We start from the raw sequence: 15397 nt of genomic DNA on the forward strand, positions 1-15397 counted from the left end.
ACTCAAGTGGCAATGGAGAGAGAAAATGGTTTTATTATTGTTTCTGGAAGAACTACTACTATTACTTATACCAGTATAGAGCTCTTGGGAGTTGAGTCACTTCCTCAAAGGCTCAAATATATTAATGGAGTTTTAGTTTCTTTCTTGTCTCATCCTCTTTATTACTATCTTTTAGGTTGCTGTTTTAGAACTAGTTTGGAAGTTGGTTAATAGGGCTAGTTAGTTAACTATTAGGAACGTGTAAGAAGGCATAGAGTAGGTTTGTCATCTTGGCAACTACGGCTTAAAATATTTTTAAATTTTTATGTACATGCAAGCAGTGGTATGTGCTTTAATACACATACAGAAACAAAATGAAATATGTGTATGCTATATTGAGAAAAAAATGTATTCTTCAGTGCAACTCATAAGTAATTAACAAGTATATGATTTGAAAAAAATATACTCTGAAACACATAGCTGCTGGATTTTTTAAAAAAACAGGTTATAGGTATAGTATTTTTGATTTATGAATAGGATTTTATCCTTCTTCTGCCCTACAATAAAGCTCAAGTTGTTTTTAATGAGCATAAAATAGTGATATTTTCATAAGCAGTCTCTAGTTCTGCAGGCACAGTCATAAATATCAGGTACCTAGGTAACTAATGCTGATTTTTGGCTCAAGCAGCTAATATGGCCCTTTAGGGCTTGGTCAGGTCAGAAAAGCTCTGGAAAATTTTATTTGGCATTTTAAGAGGTTGTGATCCTATAGCTAATTCAGAAGAGAAAGTGTGATAATTCCTCAGCTTTTTCCAGGTAAAGTCTTTCATTTTAGCTCAGACTTCTGATGAAAGTGGGTTTTAAGGTGTTGGATTGTGAATCAGACTGGGGAGGAGCAGGTACATGTTCTGTTGACTTTAAACAGAACTGATGTAACAAAACCACTGGAGGCAAAATTTTAAACCATGGCAGCAAGATTTGCTAGAATTTATCAAAGCTGTTAGCCAGTGAATTTTTGCCTGTGATCTTCCAATAAAACAAGAGTCCAAGTCAAATGCCCTTAAAAATTGTTGCTTAAACAGTTTTCACAGTTATTTTGTATTTTGAGTTTCATATAATAGGAAGACAACACTGTGGACTTGCTGTGTAAGTTTTATTTCAGAAACAGTCCTCTATCTGAATTTCCTAAGCCACTGATATATAACTCATTTCAGTGAAAGTAAGACATTATGCAAATCACAGCTTGTGACTATTACCTGTTACTAATGAGTTGGAAACCCATTATATGCTGAATGATATGAATGAAACCCACCTTAGCATGTGGAGTAGCTTTAATTGTCCATATGCAGTCAACTGCTTGTCCTGGTTTTGTTTTTCCTTCTTGTTCTACTTGACTGGAACGTACTATTCCATCAGCTCCTGAGAGCTCAAATTGGCAGTCTAGGGAGAAGATATACCTTGCTGTCAAATGCAATATGGTATTAATTTAAAATTTCATGTATAAAGAAATTGTTATTGTAATACTAGACCTGGGATGGGATTTAAAATACCTCCTAGGTAAGTGAAGTCAGGATCTGTAATAGAAAGAAGTAATGAATCACAGGGGCTATCAGTGCTTGAGAATCACTTCAAGGTTTAGTATAATCTGAAGATTATGTCCATTTTTTATTATGTCACAATAAAAATTACCAGAAAGTTTACTGAATCAATTGGAGGCTACAGAGACCATTTTTTTTTTTTATGATAACATTATTCTGCAAAGGTTGACCTTATCTGAATAAGGTAATTCTATGCTGACAGCTCAGCTTTTCAGCATAACACCAAAAATTACTATTTGGTATTTTGTTCCTACGTTACATTCTGAATTTAATCATGCCAGTTTTTACTGAAATCATTTGAGCTCCACAAGAGTACAGGGGATCTTTCTGTGTGCATCATTTTTATCAGATTGCTGTCTGTCTAGTTCTGAACAATTTAAAATGGAGTAGTTTAGTACAACATATCAACAATTTGAAATTACTAATTGCTATTAATAAAGAAGGTCAGTTCAATACTAAAGACGCTTGTCCCTTGGGTACCCATGCCTCTTCTATTAGGCCAGGTAGCACAGTTCTAGACATAATTTATGAAGGTAGAATTTCACCTTTAATTGCTTCTCTACTTCCTCTCTTCTAAATGTGATGTATGGTAGTGTTATGTATCTGTAGTATATATATCCACTGCGGTAGTATACTGTATGCATACTAATAGTGAAGAATATACTTTTTCATAATGGTTAACTGATGGCACTTGACTTTACTGGGTCTAGGGCTGGCTAAAAATGAGTCTGTAATGGGCTGGGTTGTCCAAGGTTTACATTTCAATGATTGAGTTAGTGTTTCCCGTCAAATCAGCATAGAAACTTCATTCACATAGAAACGCCCATTCATAGCTGTGGCATAGAAAATCACCACATAAATCAGGCAAATCATAGTGTGTGCATGTGTGTGAAGTGTTAGTCTATGCAAAGAAAGCACTGGTTAATGCAAAAGTGCCTGCCTAAATTATCTTCCAAATGAAGATCCAGAATTTGGTTCTTCCTGTAATCCTCTAAATGTTTTTCTGTATAGTGAGTTTATCACTTCCCCCAAAGTACCTCAGTCCTGAGCTTGACTCAGTACAGTTGAGAAAATGCCTTCTTTACCTTCCTTTGTTTTAGCTACCTGTACTGAAATCTATGATCACTGTATGCAAAATTCTGCAAGATTTTCAACCTTCTTTGTGAACTGATTATTTTTTTTATGAAGTGGGGTTGTACGTGCATGTCTGCTTCCATTTTCACAATCCCAAGACGTTTTACCACACTCCATGTAAATGTAGAAGAAAGAAAAGAAAAATACCAGTCTTTCAGTTGCTGCAATCTATTGTGAAAATAATACTTTAAACGTATATTTAAAGTTCCAGCCTGGAACTAGGCTAAGTTAGTTTTGAAACTGACGTTAATGACATGAGTTTGGAAATAGATTTAGCAAAATGTAAAAGCATTGTTCCTATGAAAACATTTTAGCACGTTCTTCCCAGTGTACTGGTCACCATGTTAATCTGAAGAGTTTCCAAGTCTAAATCCCTAGCAAGGCATACAGTTCTCTAAGCTATAATATATAATCATGTAGAGTCTTTTCATGTGCTGTAGGGGTAAAGACCAGTTGGGTAAAGATGACATTAAAAAGTTATGTCTGTGTATACATGTATAGTAGTAGCAGAGCTGACATTTGTACATTGTCTTTTGTCCCAAAGGACAATAAAATGCTGATAGCTACACATACAGTACCTATGAAGTACAGCAGTCAAGCTTTACACAAGAACATCAGGTCAAATTTTCTTGTAAAAAGAATGCCCTGCCAGTTTTAAGTGGCCCCACAGAGCAGATGTACTTTTTGTTTGTCAAAAGGCACTGTCAGCATATTGTCCTTTCCTTCATGCCCTGTAAATTACATAGTACTTTGAGCAAAGAACAATTCTGTTGCCTGAGCCTGTGATTTCAAGGAAACTAGTTACACTAAGAGCTGATGCTTGGACTGTATAGATATTTCTTCTGGCTTTTCAGAATGAAGATTTAAAATGTTTTGCATCTGGCTGGAAGTGCTATTGTAAATATGCTTCAAGTGTTTTTGTCATAGTGTCTTACATTCCTAGAAGATAGGCTGTTGAAAATGCCAGCTATTTGTCTACGTAACTGCTCTTTCCATTCCTACCACCTGTGAAACTGGTACAAGTTAAGAGTAACAGGGAAGCTGATGAAGCCTTCATCATGAACAAGATCAACTGACTTCTCCACAAGCAAACTAGAGACCTGTAATTTCCTTCAGTCAATTTGCCAAAGGGGTTTTAGTCAAGTACACTGTAGGATTAGCAGGACTGACGCTGTAACTATTGCATTGTCACTTTGCCTTTGTAAGAAGTAATGATGAAATACATCTCTAGATTGCCAGCATAAATACATCCAGAGTTCAATGGGAGCAGATGGTCATTAACCTGATCAGGATTTTAGATATCTTTACCTGGTATAAATGAGTACTTTGCTTGAAATCCCTTTCCTTCCAGTTCCTCATCAGAAGTAAACTTGATCCACATAAATCTCCCTGTTGATCTAATTAGTGCAGGACTTTTCAGACCACAGTAACGATTAATGAGAGGGGAGAAACCAAAAGGTCCATCTCGAACTTCCAGATGATCAAACCGACATTCAAATGAGGGTTCTATGTAATAAGGTTCATCAAAGGTCAACTCAATTCTTTGTCGTGGAGCAGCTAGACAGAAAAAATCAAGCAAAAGATTTAATGAAGATCTATATAAAAAGCACATGAAGACATGAAATAATGAAAAGACAGGCCTCCAAAACAGCAAGATAAAAAAGAGACTGGAAACTTCTCAAAATACATCTGGCAGTCTGCTACAAAAACTTCGATACACTGTAATAACAATTTTACAAATGACTGAGCCAAAGATACTTTTTCATGGGATTTTATGGATTTTTTTTTACTTGCTGTTCTTTATTGTTGAGAATTCAGTAATGACATAAATTTAACGCAGCACATGTAACAGATATTAACATACATGCAAAGGTATTCAAACAAGGTTTATATTAAGATATAAAGTAAAACCAGTGTTTTGTGAAAGCAAAGTACATAAAAAAGGACAAAATATTGATGGATGCAGAAAAGAATGGAAAATAAAAAGATACAAAGAACTACTCACGGGTATATTTCCTAAACATTAAGCCCAAATTTGGAGATCCTTTGGCAGGAGAGATCTTTTATTAGAATATTCAGAGAAGTGTAAATGCTTCATATATTTATTACTAATATTCAGGTGTCTACAGATGTTGGTGAGTCTGAACCGGTGACAGCCTAACATCAGGATTTGGATCAGATCCCTAAATCCTGATGAGATGCAGCTATGATACCTTGTGACTAGACTTCCACATTGGAACCCTGACACTATATTGCACGAATAGCTTCAGTGTTTCTTGTTCTTGTCATCTATTGAGCTACATGAACTTTCAGATACTGCTTGGTTATCTGAAATGACAGCATTAAAGAACCATGTGCTGTCTGCTTCTTCTGAATGCAAAAATGATTTACTTATATGTCTCTAACATTCTGTTTAGACCTTACACCTTACTTGCTACATGAGTTAAAAAAATTCGTAGCCGTTTGCACATATTGGCGGTGGTCTGCAGGAAGGACTATGCCTTAGCTAGAAGGTGTGGAGGACCTTGGTCTCACTCAGGTACCTGTAATGTTTCTGTATAAGGACTGTGAGGACAGAGTCATGAAAACCGATTCTGTGCCCCACGGAAACTTTCTTGCACAAGGGAGATCCAGCAACGGATCTGGTACGTGTGAACCCTGAGCTGGACAGGATGGAACTCCCCAGTGCCTTCACTGGCAAGGAAGATGCAAAACTTCAGATGTGCATGCATACAAGCAAAAATGAGGGTGTCTATGAAACAGTACTATACAAATAAAAACTCACTGAAACATATTACTTGAAATATTTCAATTAATTGATATGAATCTGATGATTAAGCTGACTAAGGTTTTCAGCTGACTCCAGTGGGTTTTGGGTGTATTCTAATAAGAGGAAAAAATAATTAGTGTGTCCCAAGTCTTGCAACCTTTATCCAAGATATTCTCATTGGAATGTGGTTGTATTTTACTTAATGATTTTTTTTTTGTTCTCATCACATTATTTTAATAGTGACCTCAGCAGTGTTAACAAATCTCCATACTTTTAGTACAGTGCTATGGCAGTCAGATGTGTCTTTTTCTTATTAATAAAGGACAGCATAAAGATTTTCTGCTTGTGAGATAGACTTGGAATAACACAGTATGGTCTGATTAATGCCAGATAGTCTTCAACCATCTTTTGCAGTTTATTATGAGCAATATTGGAAGTGATATTTTTTTATTTTTATCTTAATAGTTCCGTGCCTTCTTAGATTATAGTAGATCTGACGCTGCTTTTTCTGGCTGTGAGGGTATGTCTTATGCCATACAGCTAATTCCTGAATGTTTGTGTTTTCTATTGATTTGTTATTATTACTTCAGAGAGCAAATTTAGCTTGTTGTTCAACCAGATGACTGCAGAATTGATTATATTACCAGTATGGCTATACAATACCTGACAGTATAGTAAAATGACACAGTTTTTACAGTTCACAATTACCCATTTAACAGCAAGATTACAACTCAATAAAACAGAAATACACCATGTACCTTCTAAGATATAGATGCACTCCTGGTTTGGTGGGTACATGTTAGGGTAGTTTGGTGAAGCAAAATGTCCTCCATTACTTGTCCGTACCCAGTTGTCACACTGGGTAGGAGGAATGCGATTCACTCCAATATTTTGTCCACCTTAAGTGAAGAAGAAGTGATTAAATAAATTCCTCTTGCAAGCATGCAAATTTGATCTTGCAAAAGCAAAACACTGACGTAACACATGTACTATAAAAGAACAAAGTAATTTATTTTGGTTGAAAACCCTCCTCTATGCACTTGTTAACATCTAGCTAGGAAAATCTTATGTTTAATTTAGTGATATGGTATATCCTAAAGAGATCACAGTTTTTTAATATCAAGTATGACCAGTAATCCTTGGGAAGGGAAGAGAGGGAATATTTTTTTTTTACCCACGTCAGTTTAGATTTTCTGATATTCTTCTAAGTCAGATAGTGAGAGTGGCTGCCAATACAGCAGCATTATATTACAGCTTAATACTTCTCCATTCCTATGCAAATACAATCCAAAATATTTGTTAGGTTTTACTATTTTTGCCTCTGATTCCAGAAAAAACTGAAGTACATGGCCCTTAGGTTGAATATCTATTTACAATAATTTTTTTAATACAGAATGCTTATAACAGAATGGATTATAATATGTAAATACACTAAATACAGCAATGGTAGTTAATAAAATTACTAGCAATAGGTAGATTGCACTGGTACTTAAGGGTCTCATTTAAGATCAAAACTTTTCTTCTGGAAGTACGGGAAAATATGATCCTTGACTGAGATTATGCAGTTTAGTAAGGTAGTGCACCGTGCTGGACCATTCATAGCACCTTTGTTAGTTTGCATTTCCTTATCCCAGGAGAAAATGAATTGGGAATAGTATGAGCTCTCTCACATTCTTTTTAAGTACCTTTGCTCTTCTCCTGGTATCAGCAGAACTAGAGAGAACAAGATACCAGAGATGTGGTTTCTGCTAGATTTTTCCTAAATGTCACAGGGTGCTCTCATAATGCTATTTATATTTATGTAGTTTTTCTTTGCAGACCTTCGAAAGGGTGTCCATACTGATACAGGTCTTAACTGCCTCCAGTAATTTCATCACCTTCCACTGGTATCTTGGCAGCTTTTTGATTTATGGGGGTGAAAACTTGGTCTCTCCTGCAGAAATGGTTCCAGAAAATTCTGTAGGTGTCAGTTCAAGGAATTCTTCTTTCCTAAGTGTAGGTTAATCCCACATATGAGAAAATAAGGTTTGTGAAACTGATGCCTTACCCACTCAGCAGCCTTAAAAATGTTTGTGGGTAGACTATTTGAAAAGCTTGTTGTCAGGTACAGAAAACATGAATTTCCTTCCCCCGCCCCCCCCCCGTAAGGTCTGAAGCCATGGAATATTAACTGGGTAAGTGAACTTCCATGTTCTTTGTCACTGGATGGCTTTGTTCAATTGGAAAAAAATGCGGTAAACAGGGAAATGGAAAATCCTGGAATTCATACTGGTAATTCAAGAGCTATTAATACCTGAACACAAACACTTTCTTTCATTTATATTGCTTTTTTAAAAATTATAAAACTGTTAAATTTTTTAAAAGAAAATGATCAAACCAAAATTGTACCTTGTGTCTTCTGTGCAACGGCAATCCCTTCCACTACAAGGATTGTTACTAGCAACACTGATGAGAGAAATCAGACAGGAGAAACATCAGTAATTCATAAAAATTATAGACCATTTTCTGCAGTTCTGATTCATGCAAATCCTAGAATCACTAACCAAAACAACCCAGAACATACAGAATTACATAATTAATTATGAACGTTCTTAAAATTTCAACTTTAGGAAACCAGTGCAGCCTAAGTGCACTGTCCGCTCTTCTTCCGGGTTCTTTAAGAAAGCGTGTATGAGAATAGCTATTTACTGTTTGAGGGGACTTCAAGAATGTATTCTAGAGTATCTACTAATTTGCAAGCTTTTTATAAAGTTACATGGTATCTATCTTCTATATAACTTTTATATCCTGAAACAAGATGTTTCAGTGCTATATCTAACCCTATTTATCCTAAACCTCCACTTACATAATGTGTACAAAAGACTTCTCCAGCTTCCAAGAAATTAATCAGGAACTCAGGAGACACTGTGTGGTCTTATCCCTGCGTGGATTTCAGGAGTACTATAGAACAGTTCTTGCAAGACTGGTTGTTGTGATGCTGCCACAATACCACGGAGTTCTGCGAACGATGTGGCAGTAGAAAACAAGCAGATACAAGTTCTAACAATGGGGAGAGACTTCGAGCAGTGACAACAGCTAGGATGTGGACACTGTTAGGACATGCACCGCTGCAAGCACTCTGGTTTGCTGGAGTTTTGTGTTAGTCTCAGGTGTTGGTATATGCTGCTGTTTTCCAGACCTGATCTGACTGAATATTGAACCTGTTAAAGATTCTGCTATCCTCTTTCTTCCAACACGCTTCTCCCTCCTGCCTTCCTTCCTCCCTTTCCTTCCCTTCAGTCTTCCCTTCCCTTCCTTCCTCCTTCCCTAAAATGAAGCTGTCTAGATGTTTTGCTTTTGGCCTTTTCCTTACATTTACATTTTCGAAGTGTCAGTCTGAACAGCACATATTCCACTATTCATCAACAGTTTTAAAGCAGTCTTAATGTCCAGATTTTCATAAAATGCTTTGTCTCCTCAGATTGTTAGGGATTACCAGGATGGGAAAAGAGAATGAAAGAGAGTATATAATCATGTTACTCTTCAAATCCTTCATTTGCTTCCATCTTGAGTATCTCTACAAATCTGGACACATACCTTTGAGAACTAGCTAAGTAAGCTAGGACTCTTTGCCCTGGACAGCAGCTGCCTGAGAGGAGACAAGACACAAGGTATAACATCGCCAAATGTCATTCACATGGTGAATAGAGAGTAACTACTTGTTGTCTCTTCCTGTACAGGAACCAGGAGATATCAGACAAAGCTAGCAGGTAGCATGTTCAAAGTAAACAAAGATTATTATTTTTCTAGTGCACATATTTCATAACGCATCCTTGAAATAGAAAATTGTTTCAGAAACCCCTTAAGCCATAAGTTGTTGAAAGTCCGGGATGGTATTTGGGGCAAATATAATTTGCTCTACTTTTATGCTCTTTCTCCTTTTATATCTGTGAAAGAAGATACCAGGTTCAATGGACCTTTGATTTGACGTGGTATGGCCTTTCCCATGTTCTTAATCTACTTGTTAATACTAAGTCAGACAGGCATGGCCTTACCACTGCAGGGGAAAAAAGATTTCAACATGAATTTTATTGTCACATTCAAGAAGTTAAAATTATTTTCTCACTTTTCCTGTCTCATTGCTCAGGCATTTTAGCGGCTTGTGCTGAAGCAGCATTTCCTCTATCTGTGATTTTCCCTGTGTTGCTGTTAGACTTTCAGCCCTTTAGAGAGTTCCACAGTGAGCATGCACTGACTGTGAACTACGGTGATCTTGACTGAACTTATCTAGATGCTGCTGTAATGTTGGCATAGATACATTATCTTGGGGAAAGACAAAAGGAACCAAAGTCTGCCCCTGAAAGTGTCCACCTAGCATCTGTGGTTTATTATGCATGTTTCTGCTGCCCTTTCTTCTCTCTACCCATATTAAAACTGTATATCATTATGAGACTTTCCTCACCAACAACCACTTTTCCCCTTGTAAGTCAAGTTCACAACTGTGGGTATTCTAAAATACCATATGGGTCTTGCAAACAAGTGTTATGTTCCTAGAAGCTTATTTGATTTTCAGGGATGGATTATGAGCTGGTAGGTTAAGACTTAGGTAGTTTCGCAACTTCCATCTTCACAATAATTCTGCATTTTCATCAGTATTAATATACTGAAAATCCTGACTGTCATTATCCCAATACAAAGTATCAATCGTTAATCATTGCTGACACCCTACATTGAAAATGCATCCTTCAGAAGAAAGTATCTAGTACCCTTACTGGTTTTCCAGTTATGGATGTTCACTAGTCTTTAAAGCAAATAAAATATCCTGTCTTTATTGACAGTTTTCAGATATTTTTAGGTTTTAGTTTTTCTCATATAGATGCTACTATTTCAAAATGATTTGCAGTTCATTTTTGTGGCTTCTGTGCTTAAACTGTGCACTCGAAGATTTCTGAGTTTAAGCGCATGAACGTATAATGCATTTGTACTACTGAGATCATTTGTCCCTAACAGACAATCTTGATAGTAGTTATAAAGTTCTCTATGTATTTTCTTTGGCTTTTTCTACACTGGTTTTGGAGAAACACTCCAAAGTTGGCTTTTTATTATTAAAGTAAACGCAGTTTCCACAATCCTATGTAAATTATGTGCCTGTATGTCCTCCTGTTGAATTAACCTTTTGTAAAGGTGTGCTCTGCCCACCCTCTATTTTGCAAGGAGATAGCAATCTCTTTGTAACTTGTTGTGCTGCTTTCTTAAAATGTGAAATGAGTTTTGTCATTTTTTCTTAAAGCAATCAAACAGAAATATGAGTAAAATAAGTATCTTCAAGGCTATCAAAATTAATGCAGATAGTCACTTTCAAGTAACAGTGAAATAACTGGGAGGTTTGTTGAGTTTGGTTGTTGGGGTTTTTTTTAGTACAGCTGTCTACTACTGGTAACACTGTTACAATATACCTTTTTTTTTAATTTTTCAGTTTTAAAATATCAGTAAGCATCTATGTTTATTTCAGCAGTTGTGCTCTCTTGTACAGATAGAGACAACATAAGAATAGATGTTCAGTTACACTAACCAGTGTTTCCCTTCTTGAAATAATGCGGATACCGAAACAAGCCTCCTAATAGGACTTGAGAAAATCTGACTGGCTTTCACTAAAGCCTGTGCCACTTCTATAAATAGTCCAGAGCTGTGTATGCGTGTGTAAGTGCAAAAGAACAGTGCATATTTCCTGTGGCAATTACAGAAGATAAATGGGCTGAGCATTTGTCTTACTGTCTCCCTTTTGTCATGTTATATGGGTGAGTGGATACAGTAAGTATGGGCCACCTTTGTTCCCCACCTTTTTCATCTTCTTCATTTTTAATCTCTTCCATCTCTTGCCTTTCCCTGGCAAAGCCTATCTGTTTCATACTCTCAGCCCACACAGCAAATGTTTAAAGGCCTTCCTTTGCCATTACTTTTATTCCAGGTGATAGCATGATAAAGAAAAGAGGTATCTCTGACTAATGCTCTGTATGTGTGCTGTCCTTAGCTCTGTGGCATTGCTAGCAAAAAGGTGGAGAGAGGACTTACATCTTCTCTTCCTAAGAGTACTGTGCAGGGATGCCTCAGGTAGTATTGCCTTAAACTGCGTGCATTTACGTGACACAGTATAACATGGGATAGCAAACGAGTTTTTTGCCTGAAAACAAGGCCCATCAATGTTCAGGATGAAAAGAAAGAAGGAAAAAAAAATCAGTCAGGATATTTTTAGACCTTTTAGACTGATTCCATTAACCCATTTTTGTATGCATTTTAAAAACAACAAAGAAATCACTTGGTGTCCTAAATCCATACCTCTTCCTGGAAAGATATTTTTGAATCTCAAAGACTAGTATGGACCATGCAAGTCAGTAAGAAGGAAGGAAGATGTCTAGGGAAGAGAGATGCTGTAGGATAGTGGAGAGCTATTGCTGAACCAGTGTCCTTGTACTGCATGTGGGGACACAGAGCAGCTAGAACAGACACAAGATACTAAACTACTTTCACTAAAAGTCTTGTAGCACTTCCAGAAGCATGAAGAATGATCTTGTTATTTCTAATAAACTGAAATTCAAATAATTACTTGCAATGAACTTGCAATGGGACACAGTATTCCTCTGCTCCCTCTTTTTTCTTCTTTTAAAGTCTACCACATATCACTGTGATACAACTGTCCTTCAGTGTGGATGAAAGATAACTCTAGACTTAGCTCCATATTCCATTATGGTGCAGGAAGCAGAGGTAGTAAGTATCTAAGAATGCCACTCGAACATTGTTTGCTAATGTAACCAACAGCACAAACAGTGCAGGATTGCATGACTACATTGAATATCAAAGAGGCAGAAGGGTGTGTTTGTTTTGTTTTTAATGGAGCAGTGTGGTGAAAATTCTACTAGAGGACACTGAAATATGGGAGGCTGACATTATAAACTTAGAGATATTTAGTTGGTAAACATAACAGAGGTTAGTGCTTCTGCAACTTAAATTGAGCTTTTATTTCATATGTACACTGTAGAAGAGGCTATCATTAAGCCAACAGCAGCACAGCCACTGAGGCAGGCAGATTAAGAGGGGCTTATTTTATTCATGAATCTGCTATTTGCTCAGACTTTTATTCCATGAATTATGGTGCATACTTTCGTACTACCATTTAAAGCTCTTATAGTTTTTACCTATGTGAACATTAAGCAGAAATAAAGAAAAAGTAGCAAGCTTCTGTCTCTGTTTTTGAAAGAATCGATTTTTCATTTTCACTTCTTTGCATGAAATATTTTAGACCACATAGCCTGCAGACAGCTGTATAAATTTTTAAGAGTAAAAACAGTAACCATAGCTTGCAAATTCTTTTTACTATTCTGTTGTTGAAATAGGCTTATGGAATAATGTAAAAAAATCCTCTGAACTGGTGTAATAAACTATGCATTGTTTGCAGGAATCAAGATTTTCTTAGCTGACATTTCATAAAATTCTCTAAAATTGATCTAAGCTGCAAAAAAAAAATCGTAAATTTTTGTATTGAAATACAGAGATTCACAAATGAATGGCTCCTATTTTTCTTTAAAAATGAGAATAATAGTTAGTTTTACAGTAAACAGGTGCACAACCCAATATTGAGAAATCAGTGTGTTGCTTAGAAAAACAAGTGCTTAAGGCTGCAAATCTGACATATGCTTGTGCTTTCTGGCAAGATGCATACTTCAGATTTCATGGGATACAGTACTGCTCTAAGCTCCCTATGGTATGTCTTTCCTCTGCTTTTTCTACACGCTCTAGGAATCTTCGCATATAGAGAAAACAGACTAGATTTGCTGTGTGGCTCTGAGAGCAGTGTCTGTCTTCAGTGATGACAGTGGGGGATCTATGCATGCAGGGCAAGCTGAATATCAAACTGGGGAGCAGTCATGCACAGCTGAGAAACTGAGTGAAAAATTCCACCAATTTTTAAAATAAAGACTTAATCATTTAGAGTATTACATGTTCTTACTATAGCGGTAGTCAGAATCCTAGGGATAAAGATGACAGACATTGCTTCAGGCAGGATTCACTGTTTTATCTTCGTGCTGTACTCCCTGGATTAGGCAGCACCTTGTACACATAGAGTCCAAACAGACACTAATTGGCAACACACAGGTCATGCATGTTACAAAATCTTGCCAGGATGCCTGCTTCTTTCTGGCAGCTACAGCCTAGAGTAACAAATGCTTGATCTTAATTATATACTATGTTTTGCCTTATGGGAATGAATCCTTTTCTGTGTACTATTCTTAAACCTAGGTCCTAATTTGCCCCGTGTACTAAAATTAATGTTACTTTCAGTAACTGCTAGTCACAGTACCCCAGCTTTTACATGCATTTTTTCTCCCATGTACATCTAAACATTAATGTTAGCTGTTACTGTGGTGGGGACATTTGTGATGTCATATCTTATTCTCTGGCCAAGATTATATGTACAACATAAATTACTTATACAGGCTTTGGTTGCTTTTAAGGACTCTGATCAAGCGTAGGGTCTGTGATGTTAGAGGCTGCACAAATTCAAAGTGATTGACCAGTCTTCTCATAAAGAACTTTAGACAGACAATTAGACATGCACGGTAAAGTATCCAGGCACTTTAATTATTTAATTAAGTGCATTTCTGATTTTTAGCTCAGAAACACAAACTGTAAATTCCAGGGAATGAGATTTTTCTCTCTCTTCCTAGCATTTGGTGACATTTGCTAATTGATAAAAGGAATACTGGGTTGCATCTGTTGCTGCTTTTTTAGGCAAACAATTCTATTGCTGAGGATGAAAACACAAGCAGTTTTTGAATCCCACATGCTCTTACAGTTCGTAGTCTGAATATATTCCCTAATCTCTTGTAGTCTCAACAGGACATTTGCAGATTGGTAAAATGAGTATCAAAGAGCAGTTAAGGTGGCTCCCTGTAACAGCCTATTAACAGCCCTGGTGATTCCTCATACTGGAATATACTGCAGGATTGCCAAGGGACCAAGTAACAGAGATGAAGGTGTGCATCAGGCAAGATGTGTTTTAGCTGTTTGTAAGCCTTACCCAGAGCATGCTAGTGGAGCTGCCAACCTGTTTTAATTCTCCTCACAAAAGCTTGATAGCAGAAGTGGGCTTCATCATCTATTAACAGTGACTCTAGCGCCTTTCTAAGATCCAAATCTTGTTAGCCATTAGCATGCCAGCAGGATATCTGAATGCATGCAAGTCTATTCTCAGATACAACAGTTTCATCTCACTCCAGCTGTTTCCAGTAGGGATTCCTCTCTTAGAGATTGCCAAAGAAACAAATTGGGAGTCTGTATCTCTATGGAGAAACCAGGTTAACTGATTCAGGAAGCAAATGCAGTTCTCCCACGTCCTTTTGATCAAAATCATCTGCAGAACAATTCATGCTTGGATGGATCTGTGACAGAGTCCCCTCCAGGTCTGCTCAAAACATTTAACGTTTCTGATCCCTTCCTCCATTAGAAATGTATAAGCAGCTGTGGGCTGCTTCATTTTACCAGTTGCTCCACATCCTGCTACTTATAATCCATTCCTGGGCATGTCTGCCAGCAAAACTTCTGCCGGAAGAATGATATCTTTCATTTTTAAAATAGAAGCTTTCCTTTTTATAGGGAAGATCTTTTTTCATCTCCAAGCTGTGTGCAGCAAGAGACTGAAGAGAAGGCTGCATGTGCAAACCACGTTGATGAGGGGTTTCAAAAACCTTATTAAAATATATACACTGACTTAAAGTTCAGATGGTTTCCCTGTAGCTGACAGAACTGAACCTACTGTATATGACAATTATGAATACAGAGATCACTTATTCCTAGAACACTTAGATAGGGATACTTTTGACTTAAAAATAGATCAAATTGAACCAAACTTTTTCATCTCTTGGTATTTATTATCGATACA

General features: G+C 36.9%; 1 protein-coding gene across 7 annotated transcripts in view; it reads right to left on the reverse strand.

Moving 5' to 3' along the window:
- Positions 1 to 15397, reverse strand: part of NETO2 (neuropilin and tolloid like 2) — a 35105-nt gene that overhangs the window by 14534 nt on the left and 5174 nt on the right. For 3 of the 7 annotated variants that reach the window (XM_056360960.1, XM_056360955.1, XM_056360961.1), the window contains exons 2-6: positions 7870 to 7926; positions 6240 to 6380; positions 4020 to 4268; positions 1509 to 1553; positions 1292 to 1419 (exon numbers count right to left, since the gene is read on the reverse strand). In XM_056360960.1, the coding sequence (XP_056216935.1) occupies positions 1292 to 1419; positions 1509 to 1553; positions 4020 to 4268; positions 6240 to 6380; positions 7870 to 7926 (620 nt within the window). Of the gene's footprint in view, positions 1 to 1291; positions 1441 to 1508; positions 1554 to 4019; positions 4269 to 6239; positions 6381 to 7301; positions 7471 to 7869; positions 7927 to 15397 lie in introns of all 7 variants that reach the window. The other 4 variants (XM_056360962.1, XM_056360956.1, XM_056360957.1 and 1 more) reach the window with 4 other exon arrangements.

This window comes from Falco biarmicus, chromosome 15 (genome assembly GCF_023638135.1).
Source record: "Falco biarmicus isolate bFalBia1 chromosome 15, bFalBia1.pri, whole genome shotgun sequence".
NCBI classification, from domain to species: Eukaryota; Metazoa; Chordata; class Aves; order Falconiformes; family Falconidae; genus Falco; species Falco biarmicus.